Raw genomic sequence first — 27,017 nt, 5'->3', positions numbered from 1 at the left:
TCTCTGCAGGAGCTGTGATGTTATTAGTGACAGCAGTTCTGTATTGGCTGATGGTGGCGCTCTCTGCAGGAGCTGTGATGTTATTAATGACAGCAGTTCTGTATTGGCTGATGGTGGCGCTCTCTGCAGGAGCTGTGATGTTATTAATGACAGCAGTTCTGTATTGGCTGATGGTGGCGCTCTCTGCAGGAGCTGTGATGTTATTAATGACAGCAGTTCTGTATTGGCTGATGGTGGCGCTCTCTGCAGGAGCTGTGATGTTATTAGTGACAGCAGTTCTGTATTGGCTGATGGTGGCGCTCTCTGCAGGAGCTGTGATGTTATTAGTGACAGCAGTTCTGTATTGTCTGATGGTGGCGCTCTCTGCAGGAGCTGTGATGCTATTAGTGACAGCAGTTCTGTATTGGCTGATGGTGGCGCTCTCTGCAGGAGCTGTGATGTTGTTAGTGACAGCAGTCCTGTATTGGCTGATGGTGGCGCTCTCTGCAGGAGCTGTGATGTTATTAGTGACAGCAGTTCTGTATTGGCTGATGGTGGCGCTCTCTGCAGGAGCTGTGATGTTATTAATGACAGCAGTTCTGTATTGTCTGATGGTGGCGCTCTCTGCAGGAGCTGTGATGCTATTAGTGACAGCAGTTCTGTATTGGCTGATGGTGGCGCTCTCTGCAGGAGCTGTGATGCTATTAGTGACAGCAGTTCTGTATTGGCTGATGGTGGCGCTCTCTGCAGGGGCTGTGATGTTATTAGTGACAGCAGTTCTGTATTGGCTGATGGTGGCGCTCTCTGCAGGAGCTGTGATGCTATTAGTGACAGCAGTCCTGTATTGGCTGATGGTGGCGCTCTCTGCAGGAGCTGTGATGTTATTAATGACAGCAGTTCTGTATTGTCTGATGGTGGCGCTCTGTGCAGGGGCTGTGATGCTATTAATGACAGCAGTTCTGTATTGGCTGATGGTGGCGCTCTCTGCAGGAGCTGTGATGCTATTAGTGACAGCAGTTCTGTATTGGCTGATGGTGGCGCTCTCTGCAGGAGCTGTGATGTTATTAGTGACAGCAGTTCTGTATTGGCTGATGGTGGCGCCCTCTGCAGGAGCTGTGATGCTATTAGTGACAGCAGTTCTGTATTGTCTGATGGTGGCGCTCTCTGCAGGAGCTGTGATGCTATTAGTGACAGCAGTTCTGTATTGTCTGATGGTGGCGCTCTCTGCAGGAGCTGTGATGCTATTAGTGACAGCAGTTCTGTATTGTCTGATGGTGGCGCTCTCTGCAGGAGCTGTGATGCTATTAGTGACAGCAGTTCTGTATTGGCTGATGGTGGCGCTCTCTGCAGGAGCTGTGATGTTATTAGTGACAGCAGTTCTGTATTGGCTGATGGTGGCGCTCTCTGCAGGAGCTGTGATGCTATTAGTGACAGCAGTTCTGTATTGGCTGATGGTGGCGCTCTCTGCAGGGGCTGTGATGCTATTAATGACAGCAGTTCTGTATTGGCTGATGGTGGCGCTCTCTGCAGGAGCTGTGATGCTATTAATGACAGCAGTTCTGTATTGGCTGATGGTGGCGCTCTCTGCAGGAGCTGTGATGTTATTAGTGACAGCAGTTCTGTATTGGCTGATGGTGGCGCTCTCTGTAGGAGCTGTGATGCTATTAGTGACAGCAGTTCTGTATTGGCTGATGGTGGCGCTCTCTGCAGGAGCTGTGATGTTATTAGTGACAGCAGTTCTGTATTGGCTGATGGTGGCGCTCTCTGCAGGAGCTGTGATGCTATTAGTGACAGCAGTTCTGTATTGGCTGATGGTGGCGCTCTCTGCAGGAGCTGTGATGTTATTAGTGACAGCAGTCCTGTATTGGCTGATGGTGGCGCTCTCTGCAGGAGCTGTGATGTTATTAGTGACAGCAGTTCTGTATTGTCTGATGGTGGCGCTCTCTGCAGGGGCTGTGATGCTATTAGTGACAGCAGTTCTGTATTGGCTGATGGTGGCGCTCTCTGCAGGAGCTGTGATGTTATTAATGACAGCAGTTCTGTATTGTCTGATGGTGGCGCTCTCTGCAGGAGCTGTGATGCTATTAGTGACAGCAGTTCTGTATTGTCTGATGGTGGCGCTCTCTGCAGGAGCTGTGATGTTATTAATGACAGCAGTTCTGTATTGGCTGATGGTGGCGCTCTCTGCAGGAGCTGTGATGTTATTAATGACAGCAGTTCTGTATTGGCTGATGGTGGCGCTCTCTGCAGGAGCTGTGATGTTATTAATGACAGCAGTTCTGTATTGGCTGATGGTGGCGCTCTCTGCAGGAGCTGTGATGTTATTAATGACAGCAGTTCTGTATTGGCTGATGGTGGCGCTCTCTGCAGGAGCTGTGATGTTATTAGTGACAGCAGTTCTGTATTGGCTGATGGTGGCGCTCTCTGCAGGAGCTGTGATGTTATTAGTGACAGCAGTTCTGTATTGTCTGATGGTGGCGCTCTCTGCAGGAGCTGTGATGCTATTAGTGACAGCAGTTCTGTATTGGCTGATGGTGGCGCTCTCTGCAGGAGCTGTGATGTTGTTAGTGACAGCAGTCCTGTATTGGCTGATGGTGGCGCTCTCTGCAGGAGCTGTGATGTTATTAGTGACAGCAGTTCTGTATTGGCTGATGGTGGCGCTCTCTGCAGGAGCTGTGATGTTATTAATGACAGCAGTTCTGTATTGTCTGATGGTGGCGCTCTCTGCAGGAGCTGTGATGCTATTAGTGACAGCAGTTCTGTATTGGCTGATGGTGGCGCTCTCTGCAGGAGCTGTGATGCTATTAGTGACAGCAGTTCTGTATTGGCTGATGGTGGCGCTCTCTGCAGGGGCTGTGATGTTATTAGTGACAGCAGTTCTGTATTGGCTGATGGTGGCGCTCTCTGCAGGAGCTGTGATGCTATTAGTGACAGCAGTCCTGTATTGGCTGATGGTGGCGCTCTCTGCAGGAGCTGTGATGTTATTAATGACAGCAGTTCTGTATTGTCTGATGGTGGCGCTCTGTGCAGGGGCTGTGATGCTATTAATGACAGCAGTTCTGTATTGGCTGATGGTGGCGCTCTCTGCAGGAGCTGTGATGCTATTAGTGACAGCAGTTCTGTATTGGCTGATGGTGGCGCTCTCTGCAGGAGCTGTGATGTTATTAGTGACAGCAGTTCTGTATTGGCTGATGGTGGCGCCCTCTGCAGGAGCTGTGATGCTATTAGTGACAGCAGTTCTGTATTGTCTGATGGTGGCGCTCTCTGCAGGAGCTGTGATGCTATTAGTGACAGCAGTTCTGTATTGTCTGATGGTGGCGCTCTCTGCAGGAGCTGTGATGCTATTAGTGACAGCAGTTCTGTATTGTCTGATGGTGGCGCTCTCTGCAGGAGCTGTGATGCTATTAGTGACAGCAGTTCTGTATTGGCTGATGGTGGCGCTCTCTGCAGGAGCTGTGATGTTATTAGTGACAGCAGTTCTGTATTGGCTGATGGTGGCGCTCTCTGCAGGAGCTGTGATGCTATTAGTGACAGCAGTTCTGTATTGGCTGATGGTGGCGCTCTCTGCAGGAGCTGTGATGTTATTAATGACAGCAGTTCTGTATTGGCTGATGGTGGCGCTCTCTGCAGGAGCTGTGATGCTATTAGTGACAGCAGTTCTGTATTGTCTGATGGTGGCGCTCTCTGCAGGAGCTGTGATGTTATTAGTGACAGCAGTTCTGTATTGGCTGATGGTGGCGCTCTCTGCAGGAGCTGTGATGCTATTAGTGACAGCAGTTCTGTATTGGCTGATGGTGGCGCTCTCTGCAGGAGCTGTGATGTTATTAGTGACAGCAGTCCTGTATTGGCTGATGGTGGCGCTCTCTGCAGGAGCTGTGATGTTATTAGTGACAGCAGTTCTGTATTGGCTGATGGTGGCGCTCTCTGCAGGAGCTGTGATGCTATTAGTGACAGCAGTTCTGTATTGGCTGATGGCGGCGCTCTCTGCAGGGGCTGTGATGTTATTAGTGACAGCAGTTCTGTATTGGCTGATGGTGGCGCTCTCTGCAGGAGCTGTGATGTTATTAGTGACAGCAGTTCTGTATTGGCTGATGGTGGCGCTCTCTGCAGGAGCTGTGATGCTATTAGTGACAGCAGTTCTGTATTGGCTGATGGTGGTGCTCTCTGCAGGAGCTGTGATGCTATTAGTGACAGCAGTTCTGTATTGTCTGATGATGGCGCTCTCTGCAGGAGCTGTGATGTTATTAATGACAGCAGTTCTGTATTGGCTGATGGTGGCGCTCTCTGCAGGAGCTGTGATGCTATTAGTGACAGCAGTTCTGTATTGGCTGATGGTGGCGCTCTCTGCAGGAGCTGTGATGCTATTAGTGACAGCAGTTCTGTATTGGCTGATGGTGGCGCTCTCTGCAGGAGCTGTGATGCTATTAATGACAGCAGTTCTGTATTGTCTGATGGTGGCGCTCTCTGCAGGAGCTGTGATGTTATTAGTGACAGCAGTTCTGTATTGGCTGATGGTGGCGCTCTCTGCAGGAGCTGTGATGTTATTAATGACAGCAGTCCTGTATTGGCTGATGGTGGCGCTCTCTGCAGGAGCTGTGATGCTATTAGTGACAGCAGTTCTGTATTGGCTGATGGTGGCGCTCTCTGCAGGAGCTGTGATGTTAGTAGTGACAGCAGTTCTGTATTGGCTGATGGTGGCGCTCTCTGCAGGAGCTGTGATGTTATTAATGACAGCAGTCCTGTATTGGCTGATGGTGGCGCTCTCTGCAGGAGCTGTGATGCTATTAGTGACAGCAGTTCTGTATTGGCTGATGGTGGCGCTCTCTGCAGGAGCTGTGATGTTAGTAGTGACAGCAGTTCTGTATTGGCTGATGATGGCGCTCTCTGCAGGAGCTGTGATGCTATTAGTGACAGCAGTTCTGTATTGTCTGATGGTGGCGCTCTCTGCAGGAGCTGTGATGCTATTAATGATAGCAGTTCTGTATTGTCTGATGGTGGCGCTCTCTGCAGGAGCTGTGATGCTATTAGTGACAGCAGTTCTGTATTGGCTGATGGTGGCGCTCTCTGCAGGAGCTGTGATGTTATTAATGATAGCAGTTCTGTATTGGCTGATGATGGCGCTCTCTGCAGGAGCTGTGATGCTATTAGTGACAGCAGTTCTGTATTGTCTGATGGTGGCGCTCTCTGCAGGAGCTGTGATGCTATTAATGACAGCAGTTCTGTATTGTCTGATGGTGGCGCTCTCTGCAGGAGCTGTGATGTTATTAGTGACAGCAGTCCTGTATTGTCTGATGGTGGCGCTCTCTGCAGGAGCTGTGATGTTATTAGTGACAGCAGTCCTGTATTGGCTGATGGTGGCGCTCTCTGCAGGAGCTGTGATGCTATTAGTGACAGCAGTTCTGTATTGTCTGATGATGGCGCTCTCTGCAGGAGCTGTGATGTTATTAGTGACAGCAGTTCTGTATTGGCTGATGGTGGCGCTCTCTGCAGGAGCTGTGATGTTATTAATGACAGCAGTCCTGTATTGGCTGATGGTGGCGCTCTCTGCAGGAGCTGTGATGTTATTAATGACAGCAGTCCTGTATTGGCTGATGATGGCGCTCTCTGCAGGAGCTGTGATGCTATTAGTGACAGCAGTTCTGTATTGTCTGATGGTGGCGCTCTCTGCAGGAGCTGTGATGCTATTAATGACAGCAGTTCTGTATTGTCTGATGGTGGCGCTCTCTGCAGGAGCTGTGATGTTATTAGTGACAGCAGTCCTGTATTGGCTGATGGTGGCGCTCTCTGCAGGAGCTGTGATGTTATTAGTGACAGCAGTCCTGTATTGTCTGATGGTGGCGCTCTCTGCAGGGGCTGTGATGCTATTAGTGACAGCAGTTCTGTATTGGCTGATGGTGGCGCTCTCTGCAGGAGCTGTGATGCTATTAATGACAGCAGTTCTGTATTGGCTGATGGTGGCGCTCTCTGCAGGAGCTGTGATGCTATTAGTGACAGCAGTTCTGTATTGGCTGATGGTGGCGCTCTCTGCAGGAGCTGTGATGTTATTAGTGACAGCAGTCCTGTATTGGCTGATGGTGGCGCTCTCTGCAGGAGCTGTGATGTTATTAGTGACAGCAGTTCTGTATTGGCTGATGGTGGCGCTCTCTGCAGGAGCTGTGATGCTATTAGTGACAGCAGTTCTGTATTGTCTGTGGGTGGCGCTCTCTGCAGGAGCTGTGATGTTATTAGTGACAGCAGTTCTGTATTGGCTGATGATGGCGCTCTCTGCAGGAGCTGTGATGCTATTAGTGACAGCAGTTCTGTATTGGCTGATGGTGGCGCTCTCTGCAGGAGCTGTGATGTTATTAGTGACAGCAGTCCTGTATTGGCTGATGGTGGCGCTCTCTGCAGGAGCTGTGATGTTATTAGTGACAGCAGTTCTGTATTGGCTGATGGTGGCGCTCTCTGCAGGAGCTGTGATGCTATTAGTGACAGCAGTTCTGTATTGTCTGTGGGTGGCGCTCTCTGCAGGAGCTGTGATGTTATTAGTGACAGCAGTTCTGTATTGGCTGATGGTGGCGCTCTCTGCAGGAGCTGTGATGTTGTTAGTGACAGCAGTCCTGTATTGGCTGATGGTGGCGCTCTCTGCAGGAGCTGTGATGCTATTAGTGACAGCAGTTCTGTATTGGCTGATGGTGGCGCTCTCTGCAGGAGCTGTGATGCTATTAGTGACAGCAGTTCTGTATTGGCTGATGGTGGCGCTCTCTGCAGGAGCTGTGATGTTATTAGTGACAGCAGTTCTGTATTGGCTGATGGTGGCGCTCTCTGCAGGAGCTGTGATGCTATTAGTGACAGCAGTTCTGTATTGTCTGTGGGTGGCGCTCTCTGCAGGAGCTGTGATGTTATTAGTGACAGCAGTTCTGTATTGTCTGATGGTGGCGCTCTCTGCAGGAGCTGTGATGCTATTAGTGACAGCAGTTCTGTATTGGCTGATGGTGGCGCTCTCTGCAGAGCTGTGATGCTATTAGTGACAGCAGTCCTGTATTGGCTGATGGTGGCGCTCTCTGCAGGAGCTGTGATGCTATTAGTGACAGCAGTTCTGTATTGGCTGATGGTGGCGCTCTCTGCAGGAGCTGTGATGTTGTTAGTGACAGCAGTCCTGTATTGGCTGATGGTGGCGCTCTCTGCTGGAGCTGTGATGTTATTAGTGACAGCAGTTCTGTATTGGCTGATGGTGGCGCTCTCTGCAGGAGCTGTGATGCTATTAATGACAGCAGTTCTGTATTGGCTGATGGTGGCGCTCTCTGCAGGATCTGTGATGTTATTAGTGACAGCAGTTCTGTATTGTCTGATGGTGGCGCTCTCTGCAGGAGCTGTGATGTTATTAATGACAGCAGTTCTGTATTGGCTGATGGTGGCGCTCTCTGCAGGAGCTGTGATGCTATTAGTGACAGCAGTTCTGTATTGGCTGATGGTGGCGCTCTCTGCAGGAGCTGTGATGTTATTAGTGACAGCAGTTCTGTATTGGCTGATGGTGGCGCTCTCTGCAGGAGCTGTGATGTTATTAGTGACAGCAGTTCTGTATTGGCTGATGGTGGCGCTCTCTGCAGGAGCTGTGATGTTATTAGTGACAGCAGTTCTGTATTGGCTGATGGTGGCGCTCTCTGCAGGAGCTGTGATGTTATTAGTGACAGCAGTTCTGTATTGGCTGATGGTGGCGCTCTCTGCAGGAGCTGTGATGCTATTAGTGACAGCAGTCCTGTATTGTCTGATGGTGGCGCTCTCTGCAGGAGCTGTGATGCTATTAGTGACAGCAGTTCTGTATTGTCTGATGCTGGCGCTCTCTGCAGGAGCTGTGATGTTATTAATGAGAGCAGTCCTGTATAGTCTGTGGATGGCGCTCTCTGCAGGAGCTGTCAGCTGAATGATAGTTATGATGCTATTAGGGTATGTGCGCACTAGGCGTTTTTTTCACGCTGCGTTTTTATGTGCGTTTTTGTCTAAAAAACGCACCCGCGGCTTAAAAAAAAACGCGGCAAAAACGCATGCGTTTTTGCCGCGATTTGGTGCGTTTTTTGCTGCGTTTTTACTCACTGCGTTTTTAATCAGTGCACAATGCCATTAAAGATTGTTGATGAAAAAAAAAAGGTCTTATGTCATTTCCTTCTTCAAAATGTTCATTGTATGCAGGAGAGCAGACAGCTGCAGAACTAGTGTATGCAGGAGAGCAGACAGCAGCTGCAGAACTACAAGGCTCAGCATCCTCCATTCACTAGTGTATGCAGGAGAGCAGACAGCAGCTGCAGAACTACAAGTCTCAGCATCCTCCATTCACTAGTGTATGCAGGAGAGCAGACAGCAGCTGCAGAACTACAAGTCTCAGCATCCTCCATTCACTAGTGTATGCAGGAGAGCAGACATCAGCTGCAGAACTACAAGTCTCAGCATCCTCCATTCACTAGTGTATGCAGGAGAGCAGACAGCAGCTGCAGAACTACAAGTCTCAGCATCCTCCATTCACTAGTGTATTTAGGAGAGCAGACAGCAGCTGCAGAACTACAAGTCTCAGCATCCTCCATCCAGGACTGTATGCAGTTTTTTGCCCAAAAAGAAAAAAAAAATGACATGGGCTTCGCCATATTTTTGTATGCTAGCCGGGTACAGCAGGCAGGTACGGGCTGCCCCCAACCCCCAGCTGCCTATTTGTACCCGGCTGGGAACCAAAAATATAGAGAAGCCCTTTTTTTTTAATTATTTCATGAAATAATTAAAAAAAAAAAATGACGTGGGCTTCGCCTAATTTTTGAGTCCAGCCGGGTACAACTAGTCAGCTGGGGATTGGAATCCACAGTGCAGGGTGCCCATGCTTTCTGGGCACCCCCACTGCGAATTGCAGTCCGCAGCCACCCCAGAAAATGGCGCTTTCATAGAAGCGCCATCTTCTGGCGCTGTATCCAACTCTTCCAGCTGCCCAGAAGCCGGGTGGCGAGCTAGGTAATAATGGAGTTAGGGCTAGCTGTATATTATCAGCTAGCCCTAAGCCAGAAATTCATGGTGTCACGCCAATATTAGACATGACCACCATGAATTTCTAGTAATGATAAAAAAAAAAACACAACACACAGAAAAATATTTTTATTAGAAATAAAAACACAACACAATTAGTGACTCCATCTTTATTGAAATAAACCCCCCTCCGCAGTAATCCTGGGTCAGGGTCCCGCGCCGTCCAATCAGGATCCAATATCATCTGATCGGTTTGCTGGAAGGCAAAGCGATGAGATGATGTGTCAGGATCAAGTGCCTGAATCACATCACACATCAGCTGATTGTATAAAAGCCGATTATACAATCAGCTGATGCATCAGTGCAAAAAAAAAAAATAATACATACTCACTTATGTGCTGATTACCAGCAGCTCCTGGAGCGATCGATTGGACAGGAGTCTGATCCTATACGATCGCTGCCGGAGCTGCCGGTAATCAGCTGATGAAGTCCCCTGACAGCAGGATCAGCTGATAGCCGGCCGGGCGCGAAAAAGCCGGCGACACCGCGATCAGCTGATGCGTCAGGTGACTGCATCAGGTGATCAGCGCCAGGTCCTGCAAGCAAGGTCCTGCACCGGGGAGACTGCACACAGCCAGAGCGGCGGTACCCGGGAGGAGCTGGGAGCGGGCATGGCACCCGGGACCCTGCGGACAGGTGAGTATATGACATTTTTTTTTTTTCTACTGTTCACTTTGGTTTTCGCCGCTGCCTCCACCTCCCGCCCAGACATGGCGCCGCACGGAGCTGACATGGCACCGGACGGGAGGTGGAGGCAGCGGTGACGGTACCGGGAGGATTCATGCTTCTGTGTTTACCAACAGAAGGAATCCTCTTACTGTACACGTCACTATAGTACCCACCCATTGCGTTTATAGCTGCGTTTTTAGTCATAGAAACGCGGCTATATGCGTTTTTCATTGCGTTTTTAACATCTCATTGAATTCAATGGGTAAAAAACGCAGTGAAAAACGCAGAAATAGGCTATGTGCACACGGTGCGTTTTTCTCGGCGTTTTTGCGCGTTTTTCGGGTGCGTTTTTGGCCTCAAAACTGCATGACTTTGCTTCCCCAGCAAAGTCTATGAGTTTTCATTTTTGCTGTCCCCACACAGCGTTTTTTTTTCAGCTGCGTTTTTGTGGTGACCACAAAAACGCAGCATGTCAATTATTCCCGCGTTTTTCACTGCGCTTTTCATCCATTGAGTTCAATGGGATGTTGAAAGACGCAATGAGAAACGCAAATAGCTGCGTTTTGGTGCGTTTCTAAGACCAAAAACGCAGCTATAAGCGCAGGAGGTGGGTAGTAAAGTGACGTGTACAGGAAGAGGATTCCTTCTGTCAGTATAGACAGAAGCATGAATCCTCCCGGTACCGTCACCGCCGCGTCCACCTCCCGTCCTGTGCATGTCTGCTGCCGTGCGGCGCCATGTCTGGGCGGGAGGTGGAGGCAGCTGTGAAAACAAAAGTTAACAGTAGAATAAAAAAAAAAAAAGTTATACTCACCTGTCTGCAGCCTCGCGGTGCCATGCCTGCTCCCAGCTCCTGTCACGGTATCGCCGCTGCCGCTCCGGCTGTGTGCAGTCTCCCCGGGGCAGGACCTGGCGATGGATCACCTGATGCAGTCACCTGACGCATCAGGTGATCGTAAGTATCGTGGTGACGCGGGCGCCCGGCCGGTATCAGCTGATGCGTCAGGAGACTTCATCCCTGATTACCGGCAGCTGCTGCAGCGATCGGACGGGATCAGACTCCCGCCCCATCGCTCCGGGAGCTGCCGGTAATTCAGCACATAAGTGAGTATTATTATTTTTTTTTTTCTACTGATGCATCAGCTGATTGTATAACCGGCTTTTATACAATCAGCTGATGTGTGATGGGATTCACATCCTTTAACCTGACACATCATCTGATCGCTTTGCCTTCCAGCAAACCGATCAGATGATATTGGATCCGGATTGGACGGCGCGGGACCCTGACCCAGGATTACTGCGGAGGGGGGTTTATTTCAATAAAGATGGAGTCACTAATTGTGTTGTGTTTTATTTCTAATAAAAATATTTTTCTTTGTGTTGTGTTTTTTTTTTATCTTTACTAGAAATTCATGGTGGCCATGTCTAATATTGGCGTGACACCATGAATTTCGGGCTTAGGGCTAGCTGATAATATACAGCTAGCCCTAACTCCATTATTACCTGGCTAGCCACCCGGCATCAGGGCAGCCGGAAGAGTTGGATACAGCGCCAGAAGATGGCGCTTCTATGAAAGCGCCATTTTCTGGGGTGGCTGCGGGACTGCAATTCACAGCGGGGGTGCCCAGAAAGCATGGGCACCCTGCACTGTGGATTCCAATCCCCAGCTGCCTAGTTGTACCCGGCTGGACTCAAAAATGGGGCGAAGCTCACGTCATTTTTTTTTTAAATTATTTCATGAAATTCATGAAATAATTTAAAAAAAAGGGCTTCCCTATATTTTTGGTTCCCAGCCGGGTACAAATAGGCAGCTGGGGGTTGGGGGCAGCCCGTACCTGCCTACTGTACCTGGCTATCATACAAAAATATGGCGAAGCCCACGTCATTTTTTTTTTTTGGGGGGGCAAAGAAATCCTGCATACAGTCCTGGAAGGAGGATGCTGAGCCTTGTAGTTCGACAGCTGCTGTCTGCTCTCCTGCATACACTATTGGATGGAGGATGCTGAGCCTTGTAGTTCGACAGCTGCTGTCCTGCATACACTATTGGATCGAGGATGCTGAGCCTTGTAGTTCTGCAGCTGTCTGCTCTTCTGCATACACTAGTGGAGAATGAAGAACACATTGAAGAAGGAAATGACATCAGACCTTTTTTTTTTTTTGTTCACTGATAAAAAACGCATAAGGACGCAGTGAGCAAAAACGCAGCAAAACGCAGCAAAAAAAACGCACCAAATCGCGGCAAAACGCGTGCGTTTTTTGCCGCGTTTTTTCGACGCAGGTGCGTTTTTGTGCGTTTTTAGCGGCCAAAAACGCACAAAAACGCAGCGTCAAAAAAACGCAGCGTGTGCACATAGCCTTAATTGACATGCTGCGTTTTTGTGGTCACCACAAAAACGCAGCTAAAAAAAAACGCTGTGTGAGGACAGCACTTCTGAAAACCCATAGACATTGCTGGGGAAGCAATATCACTGCATTTTCAGCACAAAAACGCGGTAAAAACGCCGCTAAAAACGCGGCAAAAACGCCTAGTGCGCACAAGGCCTTAATGAGAGCAGTTCTTCATCACTGAGCCATGGAGCTGTCCCTCTGGAGCCGGCGTTGTGTTAGTCCAGGTGCTGCCCGGGGTGGTCCTGAAGCTGCCAGTCTGCTGTGATCGCCCCCCGCTGTGCTGAGTGGGCCCAGAGCTCCACGTTCTGATCTGTCATAGTCTCTGTAAACAGTTGACCGTAGTGATCTCCGCACAATAACGTCCTGTGCTATTGTTCTGGTGACAGCGTGCGTGGGAGCGGAGGACGGCGCCGAACGTGGCACTAACCGGATTACAGGTGACAGTCACGGTGATAGACGTGTCACAGCGTGCTGTCAGCAGTGGATTTTATATGATCCTGTGCCTCTCAGGAAAAGGCGGATTTCATCCTGTCTGTATCAGAGGCTAGGCGGCAGCTTCTGCGGAGAATTGTAGTGTCAGGCTACAATACACGGCTCTCATTAAACATTTTTTCACGTTTGACTTTTACAGGCTCTTCATTTTCCAGCAAATTCAACTTTGATGTAGTCTGTGGTCATAAATCAATTGAGAGAAGTTCAGAAAAAGAAAGGTCGAGCTGACTGACAGATTCATAGTTAACTCATTCTGCAGCCAGCAGTAGACCGTGCAACACAGCGGCTACAGAAGGCAAACGGTGAAAAGGGTTAATGAAACTCATTTACAAAAATGATTTTACATGTAATGAAAGGGGTATTCCCATCTCCAAGATCCCATCCCAATGTGTAGTAGGTGTCATAATAATATTAGTTAATTAGTGTTGAGCGGACTCGGATCCGCACGGTTTGAGAGCCCGATCCGAGGCCGACCAGTACCTGGGATTCGGGGTGCACGATCCGGATCCGTTTTTTTGGGTTTTTTTTCTTTTGTTTTTTTTTCCCCGCTCTCGCTCCCCATTGATTTACATGGACGCGGATTCCGGATCGAATCCGGACTTCTTCGGCAACCCGATCCAGATCCGCCGGACCCGGATTATAACCGATCCGGTCAACTCTATAGTTAATACCTCCAATTACAAAAGTAGTATAGTTCTCCTGATTAGCTGTGTCACTTGCCTCATGTGCAGGGCATTGCAGCTTAGATATCCATGGTTAAGACCACTAGCACTTGTCATTATATGAGTGGCCCTAGACATGAATACCTAAGCTGCTGCAATGCCCTGCACATGAGATTAGAGACATGTATTAGGCTATGTTCACACACTGCGTTTTTGGTGCATTTTTGCTGCAGAAATGTCTTGAGAAATTCTTGTAACCTTTCTGCAGACATTCCCCAGCAAAACCTATGGGGGGAAAAATTAGCTGTGCGCACGTTGCGTTTTTTTCTTAAGAAAATCTACTGAAAGAATTTTCTTAAGAAAGAGAATGAGCAGTCACTTCTTTTCTGCAGCGAACTGCGTTATTCACTCCATTGACTGTAATGTAATCATCAGGACTATGTTTTCAATGTCTTGTGTGTAGGATCGGATGGCACATAGAAGCACTTCCGTGTGCATCCGATCCTACAAAAAACACATCGTATGCCGTATGTCCGCTCCGTTATTATGGAACATGTCCTATTCTGTTCCGTGGTAACGGACCGTGACTCAATACAAGTCAATGGGCCAGCAAAATCCCCAGAAGCCCCATGGAAGCACTTGCGTGTGACCTCCGTCGGGTGCCCGTGCAGTCTGTGTCCTGCTCCCTGCCAGCCCCGCGGCTGCCCGCACTGCAGTATCAGCAGCTTCTCACACTGCAGTGCGAGCAGCCACGGGGATGACGAGCGCTGCTGTCAGGAGGTTAGATTAGATAATTACCTGCTGTGACGATCTCCTGCTCTCCAGACGTCGGCGCTGTCACTGCCTTCTATGCCCGCTGCATTCTCACATCATGTCTCACGGGCATCCGGAAACGGGCTCCTAGGGGTGACTCACGGGCATCCTAGGGGTGACGTCACGGGCTCCCGCGATTCTTCGCTGTGAACACGGCGGGCATAGAAGGCAGTGACAGCGCTGACGTCTGTAGAGCAGGAGATCGTCACAGCAGGTAATGATCTCATCTAACCTCCTGATGGCAGCGCTCGTCATCCCCTGCAATGACCTGGGCTGACCTCATGATGTTAGCTCAGGTCACTGCACTACTCTCCCAGCCAATGGGGAACATTCTGTTCTTCATTAACTGGGACAGTGACTATGGTATGGATCGTCGTGGGACCCCCGTATTGGATTACGCCGGACCCAGATTTCATTGTTCTTTTCAATAAATTGGTGAAAGAGGGAATGTTTTGGGCAGTGTTTTTTCAAATAAAACTTTTTTTGTTGTCTTTTTTTTTTTTTTTTTTTTTTTTTTTTTTTAATAACTGACTGGGTTCGTGATGTCAGGTGTCTGATAGACACGTGACATCACTAACCCCAGGGCCTGATGCCAGGTGACATTACACTTCTGGCATCAACCCCATATATTACCCCGTTTGCCCCGGTCTCCTCCATTCTTGGTGACCACCCGTCTCCTCCGTCCTCGGTGACCTCCCGTCTCCTCCGTCCTCGGTGACCTCCCGTCTCCTCCGTCCTCGGTGACCTCCCGTCTCCTCCGTCCTCGGTGACCTCCCGTCTCCTCCGTCCTCGGTGACCTCCCGTCTCCTCCGTCCTCGGTGACCTCCCGTCTCCTCCGTCCTCGGTGACCGCCCGTCTCCTCCGTCCTCGGTGACCGCCCGTCTCCTCCGTCCTCGGTGACCGCCCGTCTCCTCCGTCCTCGGTGGCCGCCCGTCTCCTCCGTCCTCGGTGGCCGCCCGTCTCCTCCGTCCTCGGTGGCCGCCCGTCTCCTCCGTCCTCGGTGGCCGCCCGTCTCCTCCGTCCTCGGTGGCCGCCCGTCTCCTCCGTCCTCGGTGGCCGCCCGTCTCCTCCGTCCTCGGTGGCCGCCCGTCTCCTCCGTCCTCGGTGGCCGCCCGTCTCCTCCGTCCTCGGTGGCCGCCCGTCTCCTCCGTCCTCGGTGGCCGCCCGTCTCCTCCGTCCTCGGTGGCCGCCCGTCTCCTCCGTCCTCGGTGACCGCCCGTCTCCTCCGTCCTCGGTGACCGCCCGTCTCCTCCGTCCTCGGTGACCGCCCGTCTCCTCCGTCCTCGGTGACCGCCCGTCTCCTCCGTCCTCGGTGACCGCCCGTCTCCTCCGTCCTCGCGTTCCATGCTGTATATAAACCTTGTTTGCAGCTTTCGCACTGTACTGTTTATATTGATCTATTTAATCACGGGTTGCACGGTCTTGGTTATTTGCTGCGGGAAGCAATAACAATCTCTGACGCCTTGTCCCGGGTGGAGACATCATCTCTCCTCTCTGTAGGAATCTGCTGGCTTTGCCGGGGTCTCCGTGTAGAAATCTCGGGGAGCCAGGAGTGGGGGTCGCAGTGTTAGATACCCTCTAATGCCGGTTCCTCCGCTGTTTGTTAGTCTGCTTTCACACCTCCGGTTTTAGCAGAACCGGCCGATCCGGCTCTAAAACCTATGCAACGGATGCGGCAACAATACCGCATCCTTTGCATAAGTTTTTGATATGCGGCCCGTCCGGTTTTTGCCGCTTGCGGCAGGCTACTGAGCATGCGCAGTGGAAAAAAACGCATGCGGCGGCCGGATGCGGTGTTTGCCGCAGGACGCCGCATGTGGCGTCCATAGGCATGCATTGCAAATCGCGCCGCATTGGCTGGATGTGGCGCGATGCGTTTATTTTTGCCGGACAAAAAAACGTGCCAGGCAACGTTCCATCCGGCCGCCGCATCGGCTAAATCTGCCGCATACGGCAAAAACCGGACCGAACGCAAGCCCATGCGGCACAATACGGTACTAATGTAAGTCTATGCAAAAAAAACGTAACCGGCAGCAAAAAAAAACCGGTTGCGGTTTTTCTGCAAAGCGCCGCATTGTGCCGCACAGGAAAAAACGGATGTGTGAAAGCAGCCTTTTAGGGTACTTTCACACTTGCGTTGTTTTCCTTCCGTTACAATCCGCCCTTTTGGAAAACAGTGGAATCCGTTAACGGATTCCGCTGTTTCCCATAGACTTGTATGGATGACGGATTGTGCCAAAAGGACCTGCATTGCTTCCGCTGGGCGACGCTCCGTTGCTTCCGCCCAGCGGGAGGAACGCAGCATGTAACGTTTTTCTGAGCAGCGGAATCCTCAGGATTTCACTGCGCATGCCCTTTTTTTTTTTTTTTTTTAAATCACAAACTTTATTTTGTCTCGCGGTGGCCGAACGTTCAGCTGAGCGCCCGCCAGCATGCCTGGCCGCCGGCAAGTGACAGTGCTCAACTGAGCGCCCGGCCGCCGGCATGCCCAGCCGCCGGCAAGTGACAGCGCTCAGCTGAGCAACCGGCTGCCGGCTATTGAGAGCGTATGATAATGAATTCACTGCACTCAATTTGTAAATTTGCAAAAAGTGAAAAATAATTTATTTAAATCAAGTGATCAAGCAACATCCAACGACGTTTCGACCCGCCTGGGTCTTAGTCAAGTCGCTGTATAGTGGGTGACTGAAGGGTGAAGGATGATGTGCACTGAAGCACTGAAGTATATGGAAAAGGTGCCTTGGGGATATATGAATTGCAAGCGCAGCAGCGCTGTTGCTATTTGATTCTCGTGTCCTCATGGCTATTGAGAGCGCTCAGCTGATCGTTCACAATAGTCTACTGCCGGTAAAAGTGTAAAGAAGAAGAAAAAAAAAAAAGCTTTCCGTTGTTTTGTACGATCCGTAGCATCCGTTGTGCCACTATATGTGTGATGCCCTGGACCCCAGGGGTCACAGTACATAACACCATGCACACCCCCCCCTCCCCTGGTGAGGAACACCCGTCAAACAAAAACCCTTGTTGCCTCCCTCCAGGGTCTGATGTCCACACCAGGAGGGTGGAGCCAGGCGGTTGGCCCCACCCACCGAGGAGTTCACAGGCCTGGTGGCGGGAAAAGTAGTCAGTTAAGTTGAGAGGAGTTGGAGTTTGGAGTTCAAGTGCAGTGGAGTTGGAGGTTGAAGTGGAGAGACTGTGTGTGTCTGGGTTGGAGCCCAGGCACCGTCAGCAAGGTCGGCAGACGGTGGTGGCCGTCTGCAGGAGTTAGTGGACGTCCGCGGAACCGTAGGACCGGGGTCGGGCGGTGGCCCGCCGGTACCGAACCGGGGAACGGAGTGAAGCTAAGCACCAAGGCAGGGTACTCAGACCCCGACTAGGCTCGGAAGCCGCCGAAACGGTCATGTTGTCTGATTGCGGTCTGGACCTCAGGGGTTCATTCCCACCCAAGTCCCGTCAGAAGGCAACAGCACAACTCGTCCGGATAAGAGCCACCGCCAACGGACAGAGATCCAAGGGCCAGCGCCTGCGGGCAAAACGGGCTCTCCCGACACATACAAGCCGGGGAGCGGACCACCTGTGGGAATCCATAGGGGTCAAACACTTACACACAGGTGCAGGGAAAGACAGCCGCCACCAACCCGTCCGGGGAGAGTGAAGAAGCCGCAGCCGACTGTGGGCCCCGTCCATCCAGCCATTTGGTTTACCAGAGACTCTGTCATTGACTATCTGAGTGAGTGCACCAGTGCCATCCGGCACAGCGCTGCCTCCCCGCAATGGCACCTGCACCTATCCCCTACTCACTATTATCCCCCCCCAACCGGGGCCCTGGGACCAACGGCCCCTACCCACGGATGGGCCAACACCTCAGCTGCTCTCCGCCATCGCTCCCGGGAACCCCCGTCACCAGCAGCGGTGGTGCCCACCATCACCACAACCCCATGGGTGGCGTCACAACCGACATCCCACCACCAAACCTTCCCCCTTTTCACTCGTGGGTGAGGAGGCACTGCTTGAGTCCCCGGGTCCGGCCCCGTGCTCGAGCCACCGAGGAGCAGAAGCATCGGACCCGAGTGCCAGAGATTCCCCAGGCGAGCGGCGTTCCCTAAAAACCCTCCTCTCCGCCCGCGACATATGCAACGCATCTGTTGCATCCGTCACACAACGCAATGCTACGGAAGCCGTCCAACGCAAGTGTGAAACTAGCCTTAGTGTGTAATACCTGGGTATGTTATGGCTGAATGTTGAGTCGCCTGTAATCGGGGCCGGTTTTGTAGAAGAAGGTGCTGATGTAGGAGCCGTGCTCGGGGTCTGGCGGTGCCGGCTCTACTGATAAGCGGCAATTACTGCCATGATTGTGATCCTCCTGCAGCGGAGATGCTGGCAGCCCGAGTGCGTGCTGTAAAACAAAGGGCCAAGTGGGGTGTTTGTGGGGTGACTGATCACGCGGCCATTTTATTGCTGTTTCTGCTAAACAGTAATTATCCAGCACTCGGCAGCTTTACACTGACATTGCTGCAATTAGTCCCACAATTAGCGGCTTCAGGAGGGCGTCCGCTCTGCAGTGAGAGCGCAGCGGCTCTGCCAGCAGCACAGAGGCGCCCATCAAAGAGCAATCAGCCGGAATGTCACTGCCCGCAGCCGCCCAGAGCGCGGGGAAAGCCTGTAAAATGCCGAGTACCGGCCATCCCATCCCAATAAAAGAGTCCTCGTAAAGTGCCTCTCGCCCTCACATCACCGGAGAGGGACAGACCCGAAATATTTCTTAATTGGCCTGGAAGCTTCCTGGCGAGTCTTATCTGCTCATAAAGCGGAGAGCCGCCGTACGTGTCGTGTGCCGCCGTGGTGCAATTACCGGTGTATACTGATACAGCAGAGCCGCCGTACGTGTCGTGTGCCGCCGTGGTGCAATTACCGGTGTATACTGATACAACAGAGCCGCTGTACGTGTCGTGTGCCGCCGTGGTGCAATTACCGGTGTATACTGATACAACAGAGCCGCCGTACGTGTCGTGTGCCGCCGTGGTGCAATTACCAGTGTATACTGATACAACAGAGCCGCCGTACGTGTCTTGTGCCGCCGTGGTGCAATTACCAGTGTATACTGATACAGCAGAGCCGCTGTACGTGTCGTGTGCCGCCTTGGTGCAATTACCGGTGTATACTGATACAGCAGAGCCGCCGTACGTGTCGTGTGCCGCCGTGGTGCAATTACCGGTGTATACTGATACAGCAGAGCCGCTGTACGTGTCGTGTGCCGCCGTGGTGCAATTACCGGTGTATACTGATACAGCAGAGCCGCCGTACGTGTCGTGTGCCGCCTTGGTGCAATTACCGGTGTATACTGATACAGCAGAGCCGCCGTACGTGTCGTGTGCCGCCGCGGTGCAATTACCGGTGTATACTGATACAGCAGAGCCGCCGTACGTGTCGTGTGCCGCCGCGGTGCAATTACCGGTGTATACTGATACAGCAGAGCCGCCGTACGTGTCGTGTGCCGCCTTGGTGCAATTACCGGTGTATACTGATACAGCAGAGCCGCCGTACGTGTCGTGTGCCGCCGTGGTGCAATTACCGGTGTATACTGATACAGCAGAGCCGCCGTACGTGTCGTGTGCCGCCGCGGTGCAATTACCGGTGTATACTGATACAGCAGAGCCGCCGTACGTGTCGTGTGCCGCCGTGGTGCAATTACCGGTGTATACTGATACAGCAGAGCCGCCGTACGTGTCGTGTGCCGCCGCGGTGCAATTACCGGTGTATACTGATGCAGCAGAGCCGCCGTACGTGTCGTGTGCCGCCGTGGTGCAATTACCGGTGTATACTGATACAGCAGAGCCACTGTACGTGTCGTGTGCCGCCGTGGTGCAATTACCGGTGTATACTGATACAGCAGAGCCGCTGTACGTGTCGTGTGCCGCCGCGGTGCAATTACCGGTGTATACTGATACAACAGAGCCGCCGTACGTGTCGTGTGCCGCCGTGGTGCAATTACCGGTGTATACTGATACAGCAGAGCCGCCGTACGTGTCGTGTGCCGCCGTGGTGCAATTACCGGTGTATACTGATACAGCAGAGCCGCCGTACGTGTCGTGTGCCGCCGCGGTGCAATTACCGGTGTATACTGATGCAGCAGAGCCGCCGTACGTGTCGTGTGCCGCCGTGGTGCAATTACCGGTGTATACTGATACAGCAGAGCCGCCGTACGTGTCGTGTGCCGCCGCGGTGCAATTACCGGTGTATACTGATACAGCAGAGCCGCTGTACGTGTCGTGTGCCGCCGCGGTGCAATTACCGGTGTATACTGATGCAGCAGAGCCGCCGTACGTGTCGTGTGCCGCCGTGGTGCAATTACCGGTGTATACTGATACAGCAGAGCCGCTGTACGTGTCATGTGCCGCCGCGGTGCAATTACCGGTGTATACTGATACAGCAGAGCCGCCGTACGTGTCGTGTGCCGCCGCGGTGCAATTACCGGTGTATACTGATGCAGCAGAGCCGCCGTACGTGTCCTGTGCCGCCGCGGTGCAATTACCGGTGTATACTGATACAGCAGAGCCGCCGTACGTGTCGTGTGCCGCCGTGGTGCAATTACCGGTGTATACTGATGCAGCAGAGCCGCCGTACGTGTCGTGTGCCGCCGCGGTGCAATTACCGGTGTATACTGATACAGCAGAGCCGCTGTACGTGTCGTGTGCTGCCGCGGTGCAATTACCGGTGTATACTGATACAGCAGAGCCGCTGTACGTGTCGTGTGCCGCCGCGGTGCAATTACCGGTGTATACTGATACAGCAGAGCCGCCGTACGTGTCGTGTGCCGCCGCGGTGCAATTACCGGTGTATACTGATGCAGCAGAGCCGCCGTACGCGTCGTGTGCCGCCGCGGTGCAATTACCGGTGTATACTGATGCAGCAGAGCCGCCGTACGTGTCGTGTGCCGCCGCGGTGCAATTACCGGTGTATGCTGATGCAGCAGAGCCGCTGTACGTGTCGTGTGCCGCCGCGGTGCAATTACCGGTGTATACTGATACAGCAGAGCCGCCGTACGTGTCGTGTGCCGCCGCGGTGCAATTACCGGTGTATACTGATACAGCAGAGCCGCTGTACGTGTCGTGTGCTGCCGCGGTGCAATTACCGGTGTATACTGATACAGCAGAGCCGCTGTACCTGTCGTGTGCCGCCGCGGTGCAATTACCGGTGTATACTGATACAGCAGAGCCGCCGTACGTGTCGTGTGCCGCCGCGGTGCAATTACCGGTGTATACTGATGCAGCAGAGCCGCCGTACGTGTCGTGTGCCGCCGCGGTGCAATTACCGGTGTATACTGATGCAGCAGAGCCGCCGTACGTGTCGTGTGCCGCCGCGGTGCAATTACCGGTGTATACTGATACAGCAGAGCCGCCGTACGTGTCGTGTGCCGCCGCGGTGCAATTACCGGTGTATACTGATGCAGCAGAGCCGCTGTACGTGTCGTGTGCCGCCGCTGTGCAATTACCGGTGTATACTGATGCAGCAGAGCCGCTGTACGTGTCGTGTGCCGCTGCGGTGTAATTACCGGTGTATACTGATACAGCAGAGCCGCCGTACGTGTCGTGTGCCGCCGCGGTGCAATTACCGGTGTATACTGATACAGCAGAGCCGCCGTACGTGTCGTGTGCCGCTGCGGTGTAATTACCGGTGTATACTGATACAGCAGAGCCGCCGTACGTGTCGTGTGCCGCTGCGGTGTAATTACCGGTGTATACTGATACAGCAGAGCCGCCGTACGTGTCGTGTGCCACCGCGGTGCAATTACCGGTGTATACTGATACAGCAGAGCCGCTGTACGTGTCGTGTGCCGCTGCGGTGCAATTACCGGTGTATACTGATACAGCAGAGCCACCGTACGTGTCGTGTGCTGCCGCGGTGCAATTACCGGTGTATACTGATACAGCAGAGCCGCTGTATGTGTCGTGTGCCGCTGCGGTGCAATTACCGGTGTATACTGATACAGCAGAGCCACCGTACGTGTCGTGTGCTGCCGCGGTGCAATTACCGGTGTATACTGATACAGCAGAGCCGCCGTACGTGTCGTGTGCCGCCGCGGTGCAATTACCGGTGTATACTGATACAGCAGAGCCGTTGTACGTGTCATGTGCCGCCGCGGTGCAATTACCGGTGTATACTGATACAGCAGAGCCGCCGTACGTGTCGTGTGCCGCCGCGGTGCAATTACCGGTGTATACTGATAAATGACAGCAGAGCCGCCGTACGTGTCGTGTGCCGCCGCGGTGCAATTACCGGTGTATACTGATACAGCAGAGCCGCCATACGTGTCGTGTGCCGCCGCGGTGCAATTACAGGTGTATACTGATAAATGACAGCAGAGCCGCTGCGGCCCGGTCACTGCATACGTGGCCGATATTAATAGGCTCGTCCTGGGATTGTTACATGTCACAGGCATGAAATCATCCGTTCTGCAGCCTCCAATAGACGTTCTCGGAGGAGCACGATAACAACCTGCTCAATACTGCTCACAGCTGAGAGTTTGTTACAAGGTTTCGGCGTAGACCGTCTTCTCTGCTGTTTGTACAGTGTGTCATCCCCTCCGCTGGTCGGTGACCAGATGCTCCTCCTGCTGGAGGATGACGGTGGTGCAGCTTTACACCAATTGTGTCTTGTGCCCATAGTTTTGGCATTTTTTTCCCCTTTGTCTTGTTCCTTTGCCTCGGCTGTGCCTGTTTACTTAGAGGCCATAGTGCAAGGCCTGTAGCCAGTGTGTGATATAAATGATGGCATATTTCTGGTGCAGCGAGGTTAAGCAGGCTGCAGAGCTGTCCGTCATCTACTTACGTGTATAATGCAGCAAATGGATAATTAATGCTTCTTCTTTGCCTCCTGTAGTAGTCCATCGGACTTATGGCAGACTCCTCCAGCGACTCTGACTCCCACATCCGCTCCCGGACAAGCAGGAGTGGTCCTCTGCGGGCGACACACATGCATGCCAGACCGCGGGGAGTAGGGGACGTGTCCGAAAAGATCCATAAGCTGGCCAATACATTGCAGGTGCTCCACATTGTCTTATTCACTCTGTGACAGCCCCCGGATAATTGCTATTAGTGACCCCTGGATTCTAGTAAAAAGCCGCACAATGTCTGAGATATAACAGTAACTTCTGCCTCACGTTATATGAGAAAATTGCAGAGGTGACAATTTCAGTGTTTTCTTATTCTCAGAATTACTTTTTTTTTTTACGTTTAAGGACACGAGCCGGAACCTAAAGCAAGTGGACGAGATGCTCGGACAATACAGAGAGTACAACTCTGATCAGACGGAAGCCATCAGCACTGTAAGTCGTCCACTCCTGAGCTTCGCTGAGTCATCCGAACTGCTCCTGAGCCTCGCTGCGTCGTCCGTAGGGGTCCTGAGCCTCGCTGCGTCATCCGAACTGCTCCTGAGGCTCGCTGCGTCGTCCGTAGGGCTCCTGAGGCTCGCTGCGTCGTCCGTAGGGCTCCTGAGCCTCGCTGCGCCATCCGAACTGCTCCTGAGCCTCGCTGCGTCGTCCGTAGGGCTCCTGAGCCTCACTGCGTCGTCCGTAGGGCTCCTGAGCCTCGCTGCGTCGTCCGTAGGGCTCCTGAGCCTCGCTGCGTCGTCCGTAGGGCTCCTGAGCCTCGCTGCGTCGTCCGCCCGTCTCCTGAGCCTCGCTGCGTCGTCCGCCCGTCTCCTGAGCCTCGCTGCGTCGTCCGCCCGTCTCCTGAGCCTCGCTGCGTCGTCCGCCCGTCTCCTGAGCCTCGCTGCGTCGTCCGCCCGTCTCCTGAGCCTCGCTGCGTCGTCCGCCCGTCTCCTGAGCCTCGCTGCGTCGTCCGCCCGTCTCCTGAGCCTCGCTGCGTCGTCCGCCCGTCTCCTGAGCCTCGCTGCGTCGTCCGCCCGTCTCCTGAGCCTCGCTGCGTCGTCCGCCCGTCTCCTGAGCCTCGCTGCGTCGTCCGCCCGTCTCCTGAGCCTCGCTGCGTCGTCCGCCCGTCTCCTGAGCCTCGCTGCGTCGTCCGCCCGTCTCCTGAGCCTCGCTGCGTCGTCCGCCCGTCTCCTGAGCCTCGCTGCGTCGTCCGCCCGTCTCCTGAGCCTCGCTGCGTCGTCCGCCCGTCTCCTGAGCCTCGCTGCGTCGTCCGCCCGTCTCCTGAGCCTCGCTGCGTCGTCCGCCCGTCTCCTGAGCCTCGCTGCGTCGTCCGCCCGTCTCCTGAGCCTCGCTGCGTCGTCCGCCCGTCTCCTGAGCCTCGCTGCGTCGTCCGCCCGTCTCCTGAGCCTCGCTGCGTCGTCCGCCCGTCTCCTGAGCCTCGCTGCGTCGTCCGCCCGTCTCCTGAGCCTCGCTGCGTCGTCCGCCCGTCTCCTGAGCCTCGCTGCGTCGTCCGCCCGTCTCCTGAGCCTCGCTGCGTCGTCCGCCCGTCTCCTGAGCCTCGCTGCGTCGTCCGCCCGTCTCCTGAGCCTCGCTGCGTCGTCCGCCCGTCTCCTGAGCCTCGCTGCGTCGTCCGCCCGTCTCCTGAGCCTCGCTGCGTCGTCCGCCCGTCTCCTGAGCCTCGCTGCGTCGTCCGCCCGTCTCCTGAGCCTCGCTGCGTCGTCCGCCCGTCTCCTGAGCCTCGCTGCGTCGTCCGCCCGTCTCCTGAGCCTCGCTGCGTCGTCCGCCCGTCTCCTGAGCCTCGCTGCGTCGTCCGCCCGTCTCCTGAGCCTCGCTGCGTCGTCTGCCCGTCTCCTGAGCCTCGCTGCGTCGTCCGCCCGTCTCCTGAGCCTCGCTGCGTCGTCTGCCCGTCTCCTGAGCCTCGCTGCGTCGTCTGCCCGTCTCCTGAGCCTCGCTGCGTCGTCTGCCCGTCTCCTGAGCCTCGCTGCGTCGTCTGCATGAGGGTTTGGCGTCTTTCACGGCTGTTATTGCCCGGAGCCGCCTCCATTCTCTGTGACTCGGGATCTGCCCGGTCAATGTTTGGATGCAGGAAATAAACTTGACCTGTTGAGAGCAATTAAAGGGACCAGATAAATGACGACAAATCCGCTCCGACCTATTCCCGCAGTCTGTAATTAGCGGTGATAATTAGCTGCGTAGGAAGTGGCTGTCAGACGAGGGGGCAGGGGATGTGTTTTAGGGAGCAGCGACAATCTGCAACGTGGGAGCGCGGGAGGGCGAGGATGTGAGGACGCTTCATGTAAAGCACACATCATGGCTGACATCGGGAAAGGGAACTTTCTCTGTTATATCGGACTCTCTGCACTTTTCTTTCCATCACAATAAAATGAATCCGTATTATTCCCATTAATGGGTTTTTTTCTTTCAGTGATCACATTGATTCCAGTGATCACATTGATTCCAGTGATCACATTGATTCCAGTGATCACATTGATTCCAGTGATCACATTGATTCCAGTGATCACATTGATTCCAGTGATCACATTGATTCCAGTGATCACATTGATTCCAGTGATCACATTGATTCCAGTGATCACGTTGATTACAGTGATCAGATCTGGATTTAGCCGGTCGCCTGATGATTGTTCACATTGGGACAAATGGACAGAAAGAAACGCGATTTGGAGAATAAAGTTAAATCATTGTTTACAAACCTCTGTGCGCCATAGTCGGTGGTGGCGTGAGGCCGGCGCGAGGGGCTGGGGCGTCATATGCCGGTTTTGGATTCATGCAGCTCGGCCCACAGGCAGCAGGACCCACTGCGCGACTGCAGCATTATAGGAAAAATGTGCTCTGAAAACACGGCTGGGACTAGTGGGAGAGACACGATTAGTCCGGCGTGGTCCCCGCCCGGCGTGTCCCCGCCCGGTCCAGGTGATTGAGGGTTTTTTCTATGTTTTTGGTGCTTTTTTGAGGTCACACAGATGCACCTACATGCAGCATTTCCTTCTCCCAGCAGAGTCTATGAGGTTTCTATGTTGCTGTCCACACTGGGCATCTTTTCTTGGCTGCGTTTTTAAGATGCAGACGTGAATTCTTTTTGCGTTTTTACCGTGTTTTGAGCCTTCCAGTCAATAGATTTGACATAAAAAATGCATTGGACAAAAAAGTGTCAAAAATACGGTAAAAACGCATTGCATTTTTTATGCGTTTTTTTACTCGTTTTTGGCACATTTTAAGATGCACTGACAGAAAAGATGCCGCGTGTGAACATAGCCTTATCCTGTATCACTCCGCTATTATCTCTGAAATGTTTCTGCATTACATTTAACCTATCAATTACCAGATCATTGTGAGAAATAGAATATATATCTTACCAGCTCAAAGAAACCCTGGAGCAGTCCATCGACCAGCTGAGAAGCCAGCGCCTGTCCCGCCTGTCCGGGGTGAGGAGCGCGTCTATGTCCAGCCTGTGCGCCAGTGACCTGGACGGCACCGCGGGTCAGTGTGACACTTCTGCTTCCCTCATACAATCACTGGGAGTCCTGAACTTTATACAAAATTACGTGTCTGATTTATTGATTTTAATTGAAAGTTCTTGGAAATCGACGCCTTCACCCGACCTCTCCCCTGAAAGACTACAGTGACCCGGGAATGAGCAGACGGCGCCGGTCTCGCTCGGCTAGTGTGCGCTTTGCTGGTGATACTTGTGATCCAGATCAGGTGAGGTGAAGAGCAAGAAAGGAGCAGAGATTGTGATTATGGGGCACAGAATTGTACATTTTCTTTGTTCCTTTTTACAGATTCACTCCTTGCACCAGTCCCTGCGGGATCTCAGTAGCGACCAACTAAGACTGACTGATGACCTGAACCGAGAACTGACCCACCGAAACAGGTGCCATCTGCAGACTGAAACCCATCGGCCATGAGTCATTACCGATATTCTCAGGATGGCAAATCTATGAACAGATAATTCCACATAAAAACATCTGATGGTCCAGTGTGGGGCTGTAGTAGTCTGGGATGTCAGTTCCTTATCTCCTGATGGTCCAGTGTGGGGCTGTAGTAGTCTGGGACGTCAGTTCCTTATCTCCTGATGGTCCAGT

General features: G+C 53.0%; 1 protein-coding gene across 1 annotated transcript in view; it reads left to right on the top strand.

The window, feature by feature from the left end:
• CEP128 (centrosomal protein 128) overlaps nucleotides 1-27,017 on the top strand; it is a 231,396-nt gene that overhangs the window by 27,667 nt on the left and 176,712 nt on the right. Inside the window, exons 2-6 of the mRNA XM_075330946.1 lie at nucleotides 22,926-23,087; nucleotides 23,284-23,370; nucleotides 26,292-26,412; nucleotides 26,507-26,634; nucleotides 26,715-26,806. Coding sequence (XP_075187061.1) covers nucleotides 22,941-23,087; nucleotides 23,284-23,370; nucleotides 26,292-26,412; nucleotides 26,507-26,634; nucleotides 26,715-26,806 — 575 coding nt within the window. The 5' untranslated portion in view covers nucleotides 22,926-22,940. The remainder of the gene's footprint in view (nucleotides 1-22,925; nucleotides 23,088-23,283; nucleotides 23,371-26,291; nucleotides 26,413-26,506; nucleotides 26,635-26,714; nucleotides 26,807-27,017) is intronic.

Source organism: Anomaloglossus baeobatrachus, chromosome 12 (genome assembly GCF_048569485.1).
Source record: "Anomaloglossus baeobatrachus isolate aAnoBae1 chromosome 12, aAnoBae1.hap1, whole genome shotgun sequence".
Taxonomy (NCBI): domain Eukaryota; kingdom Metazoa; phylum Chordata; class Amphibia; order Anura; family Aromobatidae; genus Anomaloglossus; species Anomaloglossus baeobatrachus.
The sequence above is the reverse complement of the archived record's forward strand: the minus strand, read 5'-3'. Positions and strand labels throughout refer to the sequence as shown.